A 14,664-nucleotide genomic window follows, 5' to 3' on the forward strand; every position below is an offset into this window, starting at 1 on the left:
GGGCTGTGTCTTTGCAGATGGGTCTTCCCATAGGCTCTTCACCTCCCGCCCCCCCACTCCTACTCTGAGATTCCTGCCTAGGGAGGGGGGACAATACAGCCAGAGAGTGAGGGAGCAGTGGGGCCCCGAGCCATGGACTCACATTCCTAGTGGGAAAGAGTTTTCCAAAGAAAAATGATTTTTCAGCCCCAAAGAAAAAAAAGTGTGTGGGGTGGGTGTGTAGAGGGGGGGTGTCTGTGTGTTAGTTATTCATACACAGGACCAAAAAACAAGCCATGCCCCAAACTCATTACAGTCTAACTTTAACCCAGTGGGGGCAGTCGCCTGGACGTGTTGCCCCCTTGTGAATCAGTGCTACATGGTCCCTGAAGCCCCCTGCTCTGATCTCTGTAGGTCCCTTCCTCCCCTCCCCCCCAGCCCCGACCGTGTGTGTTTGCTGCCCTCTGCAGTTCAGTACCAGCAACATGTTGTGTCACAGCGAGAGGGTGAGTGGGACTGTCCCAGGTGGATGACCCCAAGCCCCTGTTCTGGCTGAAGAATGTCTCCCCATCCACCTAGGACAGAGCCGCCCAGAGGGGGGGCAAGTGGGGCAATTTGCCCCAGGCCCCCCCCCCCACAAGAATGTCTGAAGTCTATAGTATTGCAACTTTTTTATGGAAAGGGCCCCTGAAATTGCTTTGCCCCGGGCCCCCTAAATCCTCTGGGTGGCACTGCCTAGGGAAGGGGTGGGAAGGCTGTTCTGGATCCCCCTTTCAGAGCATCCCCAACCTAAGCAACTTTGCCTCCTGGGGTGCAGGGTTGCAGTGTCACTTACAGTAGATTTGGCCCTAGCACCCCTCCATCTGTATCTCCTCTCCCCTCAGCTGCCCTTTGATGCAGTATGCCAGCCAGTGAAACGAGGGAACCACCTACTCAGTCAGCACAACATGGGGAGGACAGGAGCCGACAGCGGGGAGGGGCGGGGGAAGAGATTGTTGATGATGTGGGTGAGCTCCTCCTTGCCTCTGGGGGATGTGATGAAGCAGCAGCCCCTTGGGATCTGGACACCGCAGTGAGCAGCAGCCAAGAAATGGACAATTAAGCAGAACAGCATACTGGGGGGACTGCTGGCACATAGCTCCTCAGCTCCCAGCAGCTTTTTCCCTAAAAAGGCTCCTCCTTGTGGCTGTATGAAACTTGATCTCCAGTTTTGCCAGCTTCCAGCCTGGCCCGATAGCCCTGGGAGACACGCCACTCACCTCCAGTTAGCTGATCAGAGCCTTCACTCTGAACCCTACTGATGGCTAGTTGCTGACACAGCAGCATGTTAACCATTTCACTGCTGAGGGTATTAGCGGCAACATCCTGCTACAGCAAGCAACTCTTCTGACTGCCTTTCCATGGGTAGCTAGACGCTATACCAGGAGCGGGCAATAATTTTTACACGGGGGAGCACTTAATGAATTTTGGAATGCAGTCATGGGCTGACTCCACCCCCGGGAGGGGCAGGGCCTGGGTAAAAGGGGCAGGGCTGGGGACTAGTCTCCCTCCAGAATTGTCTGGGGCCAGAGGCTTCGAATTAAAAACACAGCAAAGGGCTTACAGCTCTGGCCCCTGCTGGATTAGTGCTGAGATTGGGAGCCATTAGCCATTTGAATAAAATTCTATTGCCTGAGCCAGCGCCTAGAAATTCGGTGGCATGGGCAGCAAAATGTAAATAGAGAGGAGCCCACGGGCAGGATCAAAGTGCTAGGAGGGATGGATCCGGCCCCTGGGCTGTATCTTGCCCAGCCCTGCGCTATCCACTGGCCCTCCAAGCCATACCCTCAGTACAGCATCTCTCCCCTTAGCTGGGGCATTGCCAGCCCTCTCCCATCCCCGAAAGAGTTAACCTAGCTCCCTGCAGCAGTTTTCTTCTTCTCCTCCCCAGCGACAGCAGGGGTGGTGAACCTCAGGCCCGGGGTCCTCCCCAGCTTCTCACATGTGTGTGGCCCCTAACTGATTTTTCTGTGGGTCAGTGGCCCGCGACCCATTAAAGGTTCCCACGCCTGAGCTACAGCTTCCCAGGCCTCTCTTTCCTGAGCTGTTGCCTGGACTTGCTTCAGCCACCTCCCATATTTTGTAGGGAATTCCTGACCCCACTCAGGCGAGGCTCCTCCTGGAATTAGGGCTGGTTTAGTCTGAGGAGCTGCACCCTGGTGCAGCCTCCATGGGGTAGGGTCCTTCCAACAGCAATAGTTGTGCAGCTGGGACTCTCCCCACTCTGCTCAGCAATAGAGGCCATTTCGTGACTGCCTGAGGCTGCCACAGAATTGCTGAGCTGCTGCTACCTGAGCCCACGGGAATCGTAAGGGAAACGGAGCCGGCAGAGAATTTAGACTTAGCGTGGCCCAGAACATGAGTCCTTGCTGCTTCCTCTTGCACGTGGCTTAGATTCACACCGGCAGTGTTAGAAGGCCAAGCCTAGACGGCAATCCATGGTTTCCGGTGAGGCAGAGTGGTTTGCAGAATCCACTGGGATAGTGTCAAGGACCCCGCAGTCTGAAGCCTGTTTCCCCAGGCACAAACCGGACTGGGCTTCAGTTCCCCTTCATGGCGAAGGTGGGGACATCTGCCATGCGATGTGCAGCCATGGGACTGTATTCCCCGCAGGAGTGAAAAGCCACCGGGGTCTTTGCTGGCGCATCAACAGGGGGCCCCTTTGAGACGCTGGTGTCCTGCCACCTTGCTTGCCGTTGATCTCAGGCGGGAAAAGCTAATTCTTCGAGCTCTTGCCCTAGCAGCCAAAAAAGTTCCCTGGATGTGAGGGCTGCCAATGATCTTGGAGTCTGCCCTGTTCCTTGCTAAGGGAACACAGTGCCCAGTTGGTATCTGAACGTCCTTTGGCAAAGTCTTGGCTCAAACAGCCAGCGACACTGCCCTTGCTTATCTCCTCGCTGACGGAATCTGGCTCTCTCTAGTGTACCTAGGAAGGGGTTTTGTTTGCGGGTTTTTTGAGCTGCTGGAGGCCTTTGGGGGGATGTAAAGATACAGATTATAAGGCTTAAATCAGACATGGGGAACCTGTTTTAGGTCAGGACCACTGACCCACAGAAAAATCAGTCCGGAGCTTCACACAAGTCAGAAGCAAACAAAAATCCAAAACCTTCACTGACATGGCTCCCGACTGTGAATCTGAAAGACACTCCCCACATCTCCCTCATGCACCAGGGTCTAGGGGGGCCCAGGCTAGTATATTTTGTGTGCTCCAGCCCTGGGAGAAGGGGTGTAGCGGGGGAACTGGAGCACCATTGTGGGCTCCGCAATGCTGGGGGAAAAGCCCCAAGCCTTGGGGGCCGGATCCTTCGGTTCCACACCCTTGGCCTAAATGAACCATAGATCACCTTGTCTGCCTGCCTGCCTAACACAAGACAGAATCTCCCTCCATCCACCTTGAGCCACATATAGAACTGGGGCTCCATCTCCAGACAGTGAAGCATTGAAGATACCCTCCTCCCCTGCCCCCCACCAGCAGAGCAGATCTCTTTCCCCAGATATCTCAGCAGGGAGGCAGCCAGGGCGTGTCTTTTGCCTGCAATCCAGGCAACAATGCTGATCTCCTTTGTGCGGTGCTTTGAGATCTATCGCTGCAAAGTGCTAGACACGAACTGGGTGTTGAGCTTTGGCTCTCAGCAAGATCAGGAGGGGAATTCACCAGGACCAAATGCCCGGGCACACAGGGAAGGCTACAGCTCGACTGACTCCTCTTGATTTTGGGCCTGTTCTCGGGTCCCCACCTGTCCTACTCACCTCACATGTTGGTTAGCCAACCAGATGGCTGCTTGCCCCGGGATGGGGTACAACAATGTCCTGTGTCCTTGCACTACCTGTGTGCCTGGCCCCACCTTGCCAACCAGCTCCTGTATTTGTTCTCTAGAGTCACCTTGGGAAATTCTTGGGAAACACAAACTCTTGTGTTGTGGAAAGTGCGATAAGCGAAGAGAGATGAATAGTATCAGAGACGGGGCAGGGGAGACAGGGAGAGGGTGGGGGCCATGCTGGAGAGCTTGTATAAAGGAGGATGCAGAAGGCTGCCAACGCTCCCTGGCTCCCATAATCCTGCTCCCCAGCAGAACCATTGCCCAGAAGACAAGGCAGGATGTCCCCCTGGGCCCTCGCTGTTCTGTGTGCGCTCTGCGCAGCTGGCAGTGCCATGGAAATGTGCAGTGAGTACCAGCCCTTCCATGGAGGAGACCAATGCCATGGAGGAGAGGGGGGCGGTCACTGGGGCGGGGTGGTTCAATATCTCCCTGGTGAAGCTGCTGGAAATAAGCTCAGGAAATAAGCAGAGGTGGGAGGGTTCCCAGCATCAGGCAGAGCCAAGGACCCCCCCAAAGAAAGTGAGTCTGCGGAGGAGTGCACCGTAGTCCATATCGCAGGGCTGCAGAGGCGGCTCCCAGGGGCATGTGTCCTCCTGGACTCATGTCTGCTTCTCCCTACCCCCAGCTGTCCCTGCCGACCAGCAGCACCTGGTCACTAAACTCCAGAGTAGCCTGGAGAGCTCTGTGGTTCTGCAGAGCCCACCGAACCCCAGCATCCTCATCGCTTTGAATCTGGCCGGCGCCCAGAACAGCACGATGGAAAACCTACTGGTGCAGCAGATCATAGACCGGGTCATCCAGAATGGCACAGCAGGTAGGTGGCCAGAAATCAGAGATACTTCTGCGGGTGCCAGATCACAAGCCCACTGAGGTCGACTGGAGCTTCCCATAGACTTCAAAGGGCATTGGATCAGGCTTTCTCTGCATATGCCCAATCCCTTCTCCACATACTCTGCCTCTAAAAGAACTGCCAAAAGCTTTCGTCGTAGAATCACAGAGAAGAAGGAACCCTGGGAGGTTCTGTAGTCCTGCCCCTTGTGCTATGGTAGGACCAAGTGAACCTAGACCATTCCTGACGGGTGTTTGTCCAGCCTCTTCTTAAAATCCTCCAGTGACAGGATTCTTCAGGCCTCCCTAAGTAACCGCCGGTGCATAATGATCCTCGGCGTGAGAAAGTTTTTCCCGATAACTAACCAAAATCACCCCCGCAGCAAACCAAGCTGATTCCTTCTTGTTCTGCTCTCAGTGGGCATGGGGAATGACGGATCCTTGTCTGCTTTCTAACAAAATCTGTTATCAGGCCTCCCTTAGCCTTCCCTTCTCAAAACAAACCTGTCCTTATGTGTTGCTCTTCTCTAGATTCTCTCCTGCTTGTCCCCAGTTTTCTTAAACCAGGTGCCCAGGATTGGACACTGGATTCCAACAGAAGTCTCACCAGATCTGAGTAGAGCAGGAAAATGATCCCCCTTCTCTCACACATGGCACTGCTGTAAATACACCCAGAATGACATTTGCCATTTTCACCACCACACTGCACTGTTGGCTCATGTTCAATTTGTGCTCTGTGACACCCCACACTTCCGTTGCTGCAGCACTGCTGCCTCGCCGGTCCTTTCTGCTGCTGCCCAGCCTGTCCGTCCCTTCCGCCAGCCTGATTTTGTATAATCACAGATCCGAAAGGACTCCCTGACCAGCCTCTGGTGTAAGGAATGATGCCAAGGCTGACCCCTAGTGGCAATAGGGAAGAATATTCCTTCCAGCTGCCTTTTGCAGAGTTTGGAGGGGATTGTAATAAACATTCCATGCTAATACCCTGACCCTGACACCCGGCTGGTGAAGATGACATTACATTTCCAGGTTAGACACTGAAAAGTCAGCTGTCGCAGTTATGATTTCACATCAAACCTTAATTCTGCCCTGTTATGTGGCTGCATAGACAGGACCAAAAAAAATCATTGTTGATTTCGACTGGAGGCTCTTTGGGGCAGGAACTCGCTCATAGTGCACAGATGTACAGTGCCTAGCACAAAAGGGCTCAGATCTCAGCCAGGGCGCTGAGAGGCTACCCTGGTAGAATAATAAACAACCCAAGAGGGATTTCAGGAGAAAGGGTGGTGATAGTGCTGGAACGCAGGCAAGAGGCCAGGCCTAACAGCCTTCTGTCACGAAGAGCAACAGGTGATCTTTACTACACATGAGCATGCAGGGCCTGAATTTGACAGCCCATCTGATAGACAGCACCTGCTAGCACTCTGCCAAGGTGCTGAAGGCTGAACCAACTCTGAAGGCAGAGCAGTAAGTCACCTTCATCTCCGTGCACCACACAAGTGTCCTTCAAGTGTTGCCCATCCTACACCCACCCTTAGCTTTGATAACAGCACATGCGCTGGCTGCCCCCAGCCTGTGCATTAAAACTCTCGCTCCTCTTGGTGTTTCAGATGCACACTCTGATAATGGCTTTGACCCAAGAAAACAAGAAAGACTTTATCTGTGGTGGTGCGTTGTGCCAAGGACGCCTTGATGAGTTTGTGTGTCTCTCTCTTCTGCTCCCCCTTCTCATTCTGCAGGAATGACCTCTGGCGAGGTGGCCCTCTACATCCTCGCCCTCCTCTCGTCCTGCAAGGACCCCAAGAACGTCACACCCGAGATCAACTTGGTCGAAGTCTTAAAATGCAAAACCGATGAGGAATTGGCCTATTTGAGTAAGAAGGGCGAGCAGAGCTTCAAACACATAAGAATTTAACCTGGATTCAGCGGGGAGGCAGGGGAGGGGAATCATTCTGTGCCTCAGTTTCCCCATCTGGGAGACAAGGCTAATGATCCTCCTCTGTAAAGCACTTTGAAATTGAGGGATGGAAAGCGCTAGACGAGAGCCTTGGGAACAGGACACCAGGTCGCCTTACACTGTTGGGGTGCTGCCCAAGTGTGCCTGGGATCTCTCTGTCCCAGGAGGAGTGTGCTCTGCAAATCTCCCGGGCGGCCACGGGTTGCCCAGATCTGCACTGTGCCACCATCTCAGCTAAAGGATTGCTGGGAGCTTTGCTTTACCCAGGTGAGTGGGGCCCTGGTGGCAGCTGCTGTCCTGGCAGCTTAGCCGCTCAAAGGGCACCTCCTACGCCCTCAGGGGAACAGCGTCGGTGAGGACAGAGACAAGGCGATGCAGGTCCCTGCCTGATCTACAGACACACGCTTTGGGGGAAGGGAGGCCACAGGGTTCAGTCACTTCTGCACTGGTGTTTTCCAGGTAAAAACAACTCGCCCAAGACGACGTTCTACCAGCTTGGCCTGGACACGCTGGCTCTGTGCCTGGAGGGGGCGGATGCCCAGGAGGCAGCTGTAACCCTAGCCAGGCTGGCACTGGCCGAGGACCTCTCTGTGGGTAAGATCAGCTGCTGTGAGCACTAGCCCCTTCCTGCTCCAAGCCTCAGTGACGCAGGGGCTTGCTTCCCATCCGGCACCCTGCTCCACTCACTGACTTCACCCTCAACATACCCCCCTTACCTGCTGAGGAGCCTTCCCCTCCTTGCCCCCCTCCTGGCCAGCAAGACGTCCTGTCCACTGGACAGTTCAAGGCAGCCACGCAGGCCCCACAGAGGGGTTGGGCCTGCCCCCACACTCCCTAGGTGGTGGGAAGCAGAGGGACCCAGCTCCATCCTGCTTCGCTCCCCTGGCTCCCAGGTGTGTTGCTCAAGGGCAGAGGCTTGGGGGAAGGGGTGGAGCTGCCTCCCACACTCACTGGCAGTGGGAAGTGGAGCAACATGGGTGGGAGCTGGCACAGCAGAGCAGGCTGAGGACAGGTCGCTCCACTTCCTGCTACTATCGGCGCGTGCAGGGGCGGGACCGACCCCGGCTGTCGGCATCAGTCCCCGGGCTTGCGTTGCTCAGGGGAGGAGCTTGGGGGAAGGGGTGGAGTGCAGATAGGGGTGGAGCAGAGACTTGGGGGAAGGGGCAGAGCTGAGGGGGATCAGGGGCAGAGCAGGGGTGCAGAGAGGAGGGGCAGGGCCTGGGGCAGATGAGTGGGTGGTCCCAGGCCCTGCACCGCCCTTGGGACAGCCCTGCCTCCCACTCTGTGCCCTGCCACCTTCTTCTCCTCCTCACTGCTCCCTTCTTGCCAGCTGCATGGAGCTGGGCTCCCAAGAACGTGCTGCTCTAACTATCCTTGCTGTCTCCTCCCACCCCGGTGGCTGTGGTGTCCGTGGGGCGCGTGCCATGTACAGACACCGGTGCCATGGTGACGCTGGCGCTGACCTGTGTGCACGATGGGCTGCCGAAGGCTGAGCAGAGCAGGATCCAGGAGGTCATCGACGGTGCGCTGAGCAGGCTCCAGCAGCAGATCCTCAAGGCCCTGGAAACCAACACCGCAAATATATACAGCGTTGGCTTGGCTCTGCAGGTACCACCTCCCCACCTCTCCCTGCTGGGAACACTAGCCTGGTGCAGAGCCTCCGATGCACCTTGAGCCACGGGGCTGGCTGTGCCTTGACCGGATCGAGGCTCCTGCCCGGCTGGACAGTGACCAAATGGCCGCAGGACAGTGCGCAGTGGGGCTGAGCGCACAGGGATACAGCTCCCTACAGTCTCCCACCGGGCCCTGCTCTGTCACAGGCGTCTCTCTCCTCCTTTGACAGGCGCTCACTGCCACTTCGGCGTCCTATCCCTCCAGGGACTGGAGCTGCTCACAGACCCTCACCAGGGTGCTCACGGAGATCTCCCGGGGAGCCTTCAACAACCCCATGGCTGCTGCCCAGATCCTCCCTTCCCTCGTGGGCCAAACCTACCTGAGTGTGACCAGACTCAGTTGCCCCTCAGACACAAGTAAGGATGCTCCATAGCCCCTTCCCGCGCCCTTTGGAGCAATGTAACAGAGACCCCGGAGATCTCCCCTTGGTGGTTTTCCTTGGCGGAGGGCTGTGCTAGCCGGTCCTCATACTGCCTCTGGGCCACTGACCCCCTGAGAATAATCCCAGGGTTGAGGGTTCCCTGGCTAGCATACGGATACTGGGAGCAGCTCTTTCTCTGCTCTGTTCCTAGCCTCTGGTGCTGGTCCAGGTGCTTCCCAGAGGCAGGCTTTGGAACAGCCAGGGCAGCCAAAGGGCTGCTCCCTCCTGCTAGTCGGCAGCTGAAATGGTCATGTGGGGCTGCTGCAGCCAGAGGGGTGTGAGAGCAGCACTTAGGCCGTGTTAGCTGACCCCAGGGGATGTGTTTGCCCTGTGACAATGTTGGCGAACCTCTGGTCTGCTGCGTTCCTGGGTTGTTTCTCTGCCATCAGCTGATTCCCCACTGTCTGGGTGCACTCAACTCCTGGCCGCAGCACTAGTTGTAGATGATCTGGCTGTCTCTTGCTCTGTTACCCTGGCATTCCCTTATGGGATCTTCTGTAGCTTCTGTAGCCATGGGTCCCTCTAGCTGGCATGTTCTCCAACCCGTCTTGCTTGGCCACCCAGTCCAAAGAGCTATTAGTGTTGCCGCAGTCATGCCCTGCAAGGGGCTATTTCGTAACTAGGTCCATCTCTTTCCCAAAGCATCCTCAATGACCTATTTGAAATCATGAGATGGTGGGCGGGCGAAGCCCGCCCACCTTCTAAAAGCCCTTCCCCAACCTTATGGGAGGGACACTGGACCCATGTTCAATTGATTGCTTGGGACAAATAATGACTAAAGGATCAAGAAGTGCGGGCTAGAGGTTCAAAATAAGGGAGCCGGATGGGGACACCGAGCAGAGAACCCCGGACAGCGCCCACTGCTCCTCAAAGCTGTCGATGGAGCCAGTGGACGCCGCCCAGAGGAACTCTGCCCGGATTCGTGACACGAGGGAGGAGCGGAAATAGGCCCCACAGTCGCAGAGAACCCCCTCGTCTAGCATCCTCCTCCTGCTATTAAAGATGGCAGCTTTTGCTAAGGCCAGGAGGAGGTTGACGAGGAGGTCTCGCGACTTTGTGGGGCCACGGATTGGGTGTGCATAAATAAAAAGGTGAGGGGAAAAGTGCAGCCAGAACCTCAATAAGAGGTTCTGGAGGAGCCGGAATAGGGGCTGCAACCTGGCGCATTCGAGGTAGGCGTGCGCCAGGTTCTCCCTCACGCCGCAAAAGGGGCAGGTGTCTGGGATAGGGGTGAACCGCGCCAAGTACACGCCCGTGCTCACGGCCCCGTGAAGGAGCCGCCAACTGATGTCCCCGACGGGCCGCGGAATTAAGGTTGAATAAACGCTGGCCCATCGGGGTTCCCCACCCTCTATAGGTCTGAGGTAGTCCCGCCACTTTGTATCGGGGCGGGACACGAGGGTGGGGAAATGCAAAGCGTGGAGCACGAGCGTGTACAGCTGTTCCCTGGGCGCGGTCCGGAAACAGACCGGCTGCAGATTTTGTAGCCGGCTGGGGGTCCAAGGGTGGGGAGGCCGGGGGGGCCCGCGGGACAGGGGCCCAATAAAGAGGGACGGAGGCTTTGCAGGAGGCGAGTGGCGGAGCGTTCCCTCTCGCAGGGCTCTCTGTACGAGATCGCGAGCGGGCTGCGACAAAGCCGCCTTCACCTCCTGGAGTAGGCGCAGGGGGGTTCGAGGGGTGGAGAGCCCCATGCATTGAGCGAGCGCTCGGGGATCCACCCAGTCCCCCCTGTCGTAGTCCAGGAGGTCCCCGACCATGGTGGTTTCTGCCAGGATCAGCCTCCGGCGCACCGAGGGAGACTCCGCCACCTGCACGCACAAGGCTGGATTGTGGAGCAGGGGCTCCGCGAGGAGGTCTGCTCCCTCGGAGGCCACAACGGACCTGGTCGCCGAGAAGAGCTTCCAGGTCTGGAGGAGGTCCTGGTAGAATTCCGGCAGTTCTGAGAGGTCTCGCGGAAGACCCCTCGGGTGGATAAAAAAGAGCTGCCGGTCGTATCGGAGCCCTCGGAGGCGGCGGAGAAAGGCGTGCCCCAAAATGCTCCATGCCGGACTACCTGCACTAAAGAGGAGTCTCTGCAGGGCCTGGAGGCGGAAGGTCCGGACCTGGCTGCGCACACAGACCAGGCCCTGGCCCCCCTCCTCCAGGGGGAGAGACAAGACCCCTGCAGAGACCCAGTGCAGTCCCGGCCAAAGGAACCCCAAAGCTGCCCTCTGGAGCTTGGCCGGGACCTCCGGGTGCGGGCGCAGGGTGTTGAGCCGGTGCCAGAGCATCCTCAATGACATAAGGATCCTCCCAAGTTTCCCCTTCTGCAATTGTCATTTTGTGCCTGGAGGTCTGGGTCTCTCCTACCCATTGGCCCCAGATTTCCTCACCCCTGGGGCAAAACCTGGCTGCTGAGGGTGAGGGGTTTTCCACCCCAATGGCTGGGGCTCACACGGGCCCAGGCAAGAGGACTCAGTCTGAGGCAGTGCAATTAGATATGAGTTCTTCTCTCCCAACATCTTATCCAAGTCTTGGTCTCTCCCCTGAGGAGACCCCACATCTGTCACGCATCTGCTCTTATCTCCTCTCTGCGTAGTCACAGTGAAATACACCATCATCAACCACCTCAGAGGGACACGCTTTGAAAACACCACCACCGTGAGTGTACCCAACGGCTCCGTCCTGCTCTCCGTCCTGCAGGAGGCTAAGCAGAAAGAGCCACAGATATTCAGGTGAGCAAGGCAGGCCGTACGTGGCTGTGGTTTCATCCTCCCTCCGTCTGCCTCTCTCCTGATCCATCCCCCTCCTTCTCGGCAGCCCCCAGCTGTACCCTTCCCCCATCATCCCGGCTCCCTCCTGACTCTTGCCTTCACTCCCCTTGCAGCTACGAAACAGAGCAGACATCCTGGGGCCTCATGGTGGTCTCCATCAACCATCGTGCTGCCAGCACCAATGACAGGACCTTCTGGCAGTTCTTCAATGGCACAAAACCCCTGGATCAAGGTGAGGAACAGTGTGGGGGGAAGGGAGCAAGTGGGATAGTTGTTGCCAACCACTCAGCAGGGGGAAGCTGCTTGTTGTGAGAATTGCATCTGTTCTGCCCAAGCGGGGTGTTTTGTAGGAGGGGGGCAACAGCAATAGAGGGAGGCTAAGCAGGACTGCTCCTGCCCTACCACCCTGTCCCATTACTTCCAGGTGTCGACAGCTACATACCGAGTAACAACGAGCATATCAAGGCCATCTTCAGCACATACTGAGCACGCAGGTGGCCTGAGGGAGGAGGGAGATGCAATCAAGCACAGGAGAGGCCTCTTCTATCACCCTTCAAGATCACAAGCCAGGCAAGACCCCTCTTGCCTAAGAAGATACATTCTTAGCCCATCACAGGGCTGTCAAGGACAAATAAAAAGATTTTTCTGGTTCTCATGGATCGCTGATAGTTTATGTCACTTTGGGTACATCTGGACTACAAGCTTCTTTCAAAAGAGATTGCCTAGACAGCCACAAGAGTTTAGAAAAAGTGATTCGCTTTTTCGAAAGAGAGCACCCGGGCAATCTGGACGCTCTCTTTCAAAAAAGCCCTGTATGTGTTCAAGAATGCCTTTTCTGAAAGAGCTCTTTCGAAAAAAGGCGTTCTTCCTGGTAAACATAGGTTTATCGATTTCGAAAAAAACCCGGTGCATTCTTTCGATTTAATTTCAAAAGAACATGATGGCAGTCTAGATACTGGTGAAGTTTTTTCTAAAAAAGGCCACTTTTTTTGAAAAAACTCTGTAGTCTAGACACACCCTCTGGGGCCTAACACTGGGCTCTCAATAAAGCTCTCAGCTTCTGAAAGGCTCCCCCGTTTGGAATAGTCTATGCAAGGAAGCTCAAGGTTCAGAGATGATTGCCTGCTTCTAAAGAGGCCCCAGAACAGCTCATGCCAAATCCACCTTAAGATTGAGACCAGCTTTCTGTTTAACGTTTGACTGTTCTAAGTGCTTCTAAAATCCACATGGTTAGGTGGATTTCCTTGAATTTTGGAGTGCCTTGCCAGGGTGCTTGCAAGAGTTAGCATTCCAAATTTTCAGGCATTTGACCAAGGGATACCCAAGACACAGCTCCTAAAAAAACATTTTCCCCTAAAGTTTGTGAATTCTACCAGTGTATATTGATAACGCTTTTTCTGGCTAAAGTGGTTCTAGAATAAGCCATTCCCTCCCAGCTCTCATGGGGATATCATTAAAATATCTCTCCCTCTAAAGAGGTCCTTAGGACAGGACATTACATAACTGGCTGGATAACCATTCTCAGAGAGTAGTTATTAATGATTCACAGTCATGCTGGAAGGGCATAACAAGTGGGGTTCTACAGGGGTCTGTTTTGGGACCAGTTCTGTTCAATAACTTCATCAAGGATGTAGATGATGACATAGAGAGTATGCTTATTAAGTTTGCAGATGATACGAAGCTGGGAGGAGTTACAACTGCTTTGGAGGATAGGGTCATAATTCAAAATGAACTGGACAAACTGGAGAAATGGTCTGAGGTAAATAGGATAAAGTTTAATAAGGACAAATGCAAAGTGCTCCACTTAGAAAGGAAAAATCCATTTCACACATGCAGAATGGGAAGCGATTGTCTAGGAAGGAGCACTGCAGACAGGGATCTGGGGGTCATAGAGGACCACAAGCTAAATATAAGTCAACAGTGTGACACTTGCGAAAAAAAGCAAACATGATTCTGGGATGCATTAACAGGAGTGTTGTAAGCAAGACACGAGAAGTCATTCTTCCGCTTTACTCTGCACTGATTAGGCCTCAGTTGGACTATTGTGTCCAGTTTGGTGCACCACATTTCCAAAAGGATGTGGAGAAATTGGAGAATGTCTAGGGAAGAGCAACAAAAATGATTAAAAGTCTAGAAAACATGACTGATGAGGGAAGGCTGAAGGAATTGGGCTTGTTTAGTTTGGAAAAGAGAAGACTGAAAAGGGATATGATAGCGGTTTTCAGATATCTAAAAGGATGTCATCGGGGAAAGGGGGGCGGGAAATTGTTCTCCTTGGCTTCTGAGGATAGGACAAGAAGCAATGGGCTTAAACTGCAGCAAGGGAGGTCTAGGTTAGACATTAGAAAAAAACTTCCTAATTGTCAGAATGGTTAAACACTGGAATAAGTTGCCTACGGAGGTTGTAGAATCTCCATCACTGGAGATATTTAAGAGCAGGTTAGAAAGACATCTGTCAGGGATGGTCTAGATGGTGCTTGGTCCTGCCGTGAGGGCAGGGAATTGGAGTTGATGATCTCTCAAGGTCCCTTCCGGTTACTGTATTCTGTGATATTATGCTTCTCCTTTAATAGGCTCTCAGATTGGATCATACCCTTCAAGACGACCACAGAGTATCCATAAAGTGTCTGGCGATCCAGGGGAATGACAACATTCTAAAGTGGCCCCAGGATGGGATGACCCCTTTGGAAAAACAACAAGATACCATCCTTTCCCATACTGCCATGGGTTGATATACTCCTCCACGGGACGTTAAACCAAACAAGATGAAAAACAGGGGCTACAGCTCAAGTGGCAAGAGTTCCCTGGGTTGTCTCTTGTCCCTATGGTAACAGGGCACAGCCCCTAGGGTTAATGCAACACTCCTAGTCTTCAGGGCAGCATAGCCCAGCGGCCAGAGTTTATGCCGCTGCCTTTGAGCAGCAGAGTGCATTCCTTGGGGTGGTGACCACATCCAGTGGTGGGTGCAATGTGCGGGATCCGAGCCCACCCTATTCCACAGGGACCCAATCCAGGGTCCTGAGAAACCAATTCTCCTGTGTTCAGGATTGGTCAGTCTCAGCAACCATCCATTCCCTGGGTTACTCCCTACCTTCCCTATCAGTGTCGTTTCCTGGGGTATGTCTACACTACAAAGTTAATTTGAACTAACAGCCATTAGTTCAAATTAGCTTTCATAGGCGCTACACATAC

General features: G+C 54.5%; 1 protein-coding gene across 1 annotated transcript; it reads left to right on the plus strand.

Annotated features, from left to right (window-relative positions):
* Positions 1-464: 464 nt before the first annotated feature.
* On the plus strand, positions 465-12,113 carry CBLIF (cobalamin binding intrinsic factor). The gene is made up of 10 exons (XM_089778840.1): positions 465-485; positions 4,386-4,682; positions 6,278-6,335; positions 6,407-6,541; positions 7,084-7,233; positions 8,057-8,232; positions 8,468-8,654; positions 11,298-11,433; positions 11,586-11,704; positions 11,897-12,113. Exons 1-10 carry the CDS (start codon positions 465-467, stop codon positions 11,956-11,958), a joined length of 1,341 nt encoding a protein of 446 aa, XP_089634966.1. The 3' UTR covers positions 11,959-12,113.
* The last annotated feature ends 2,551 nt before the right edge of the window (positions 12,114-14,664 follow it).

This window comes from Pelodiscus sinensis, chromosome 5 (assembly GCF_052426305.1).
Source record: "Pelodiscus sinensis isolate ZL-2025 chromosome 5, ASM5242630v1, whole genome shotgun sequence".
NCBI classification, from domain to species: domain Eukaryota; kingdom Metazoa; phylum Chordata; order Testudines; family Trionychidae; genus Pelodiscus; species Pelodiscus sinensis.

Coding starts and splice junctions, on each gene's coding strand:
- CBLIF (XM_089778840.1), top strand. CDS start 465: ATGTTGTGTCACAGCGAGAGG. Junction 4,683..6,277: donor CAGAAATCAGAGATACTTCT/GCGGGTGCCAGA, acceptor TTGGTGTTTCAG/ATGCACACTCTGATAATGGC. Junction 8,655..11,297: donor CAGTTGCCCCTCAGACACAA/GTAAGGATGCTC, acceptor CTCTCTGCGTAG/TCACAGTGAAATACACCATC.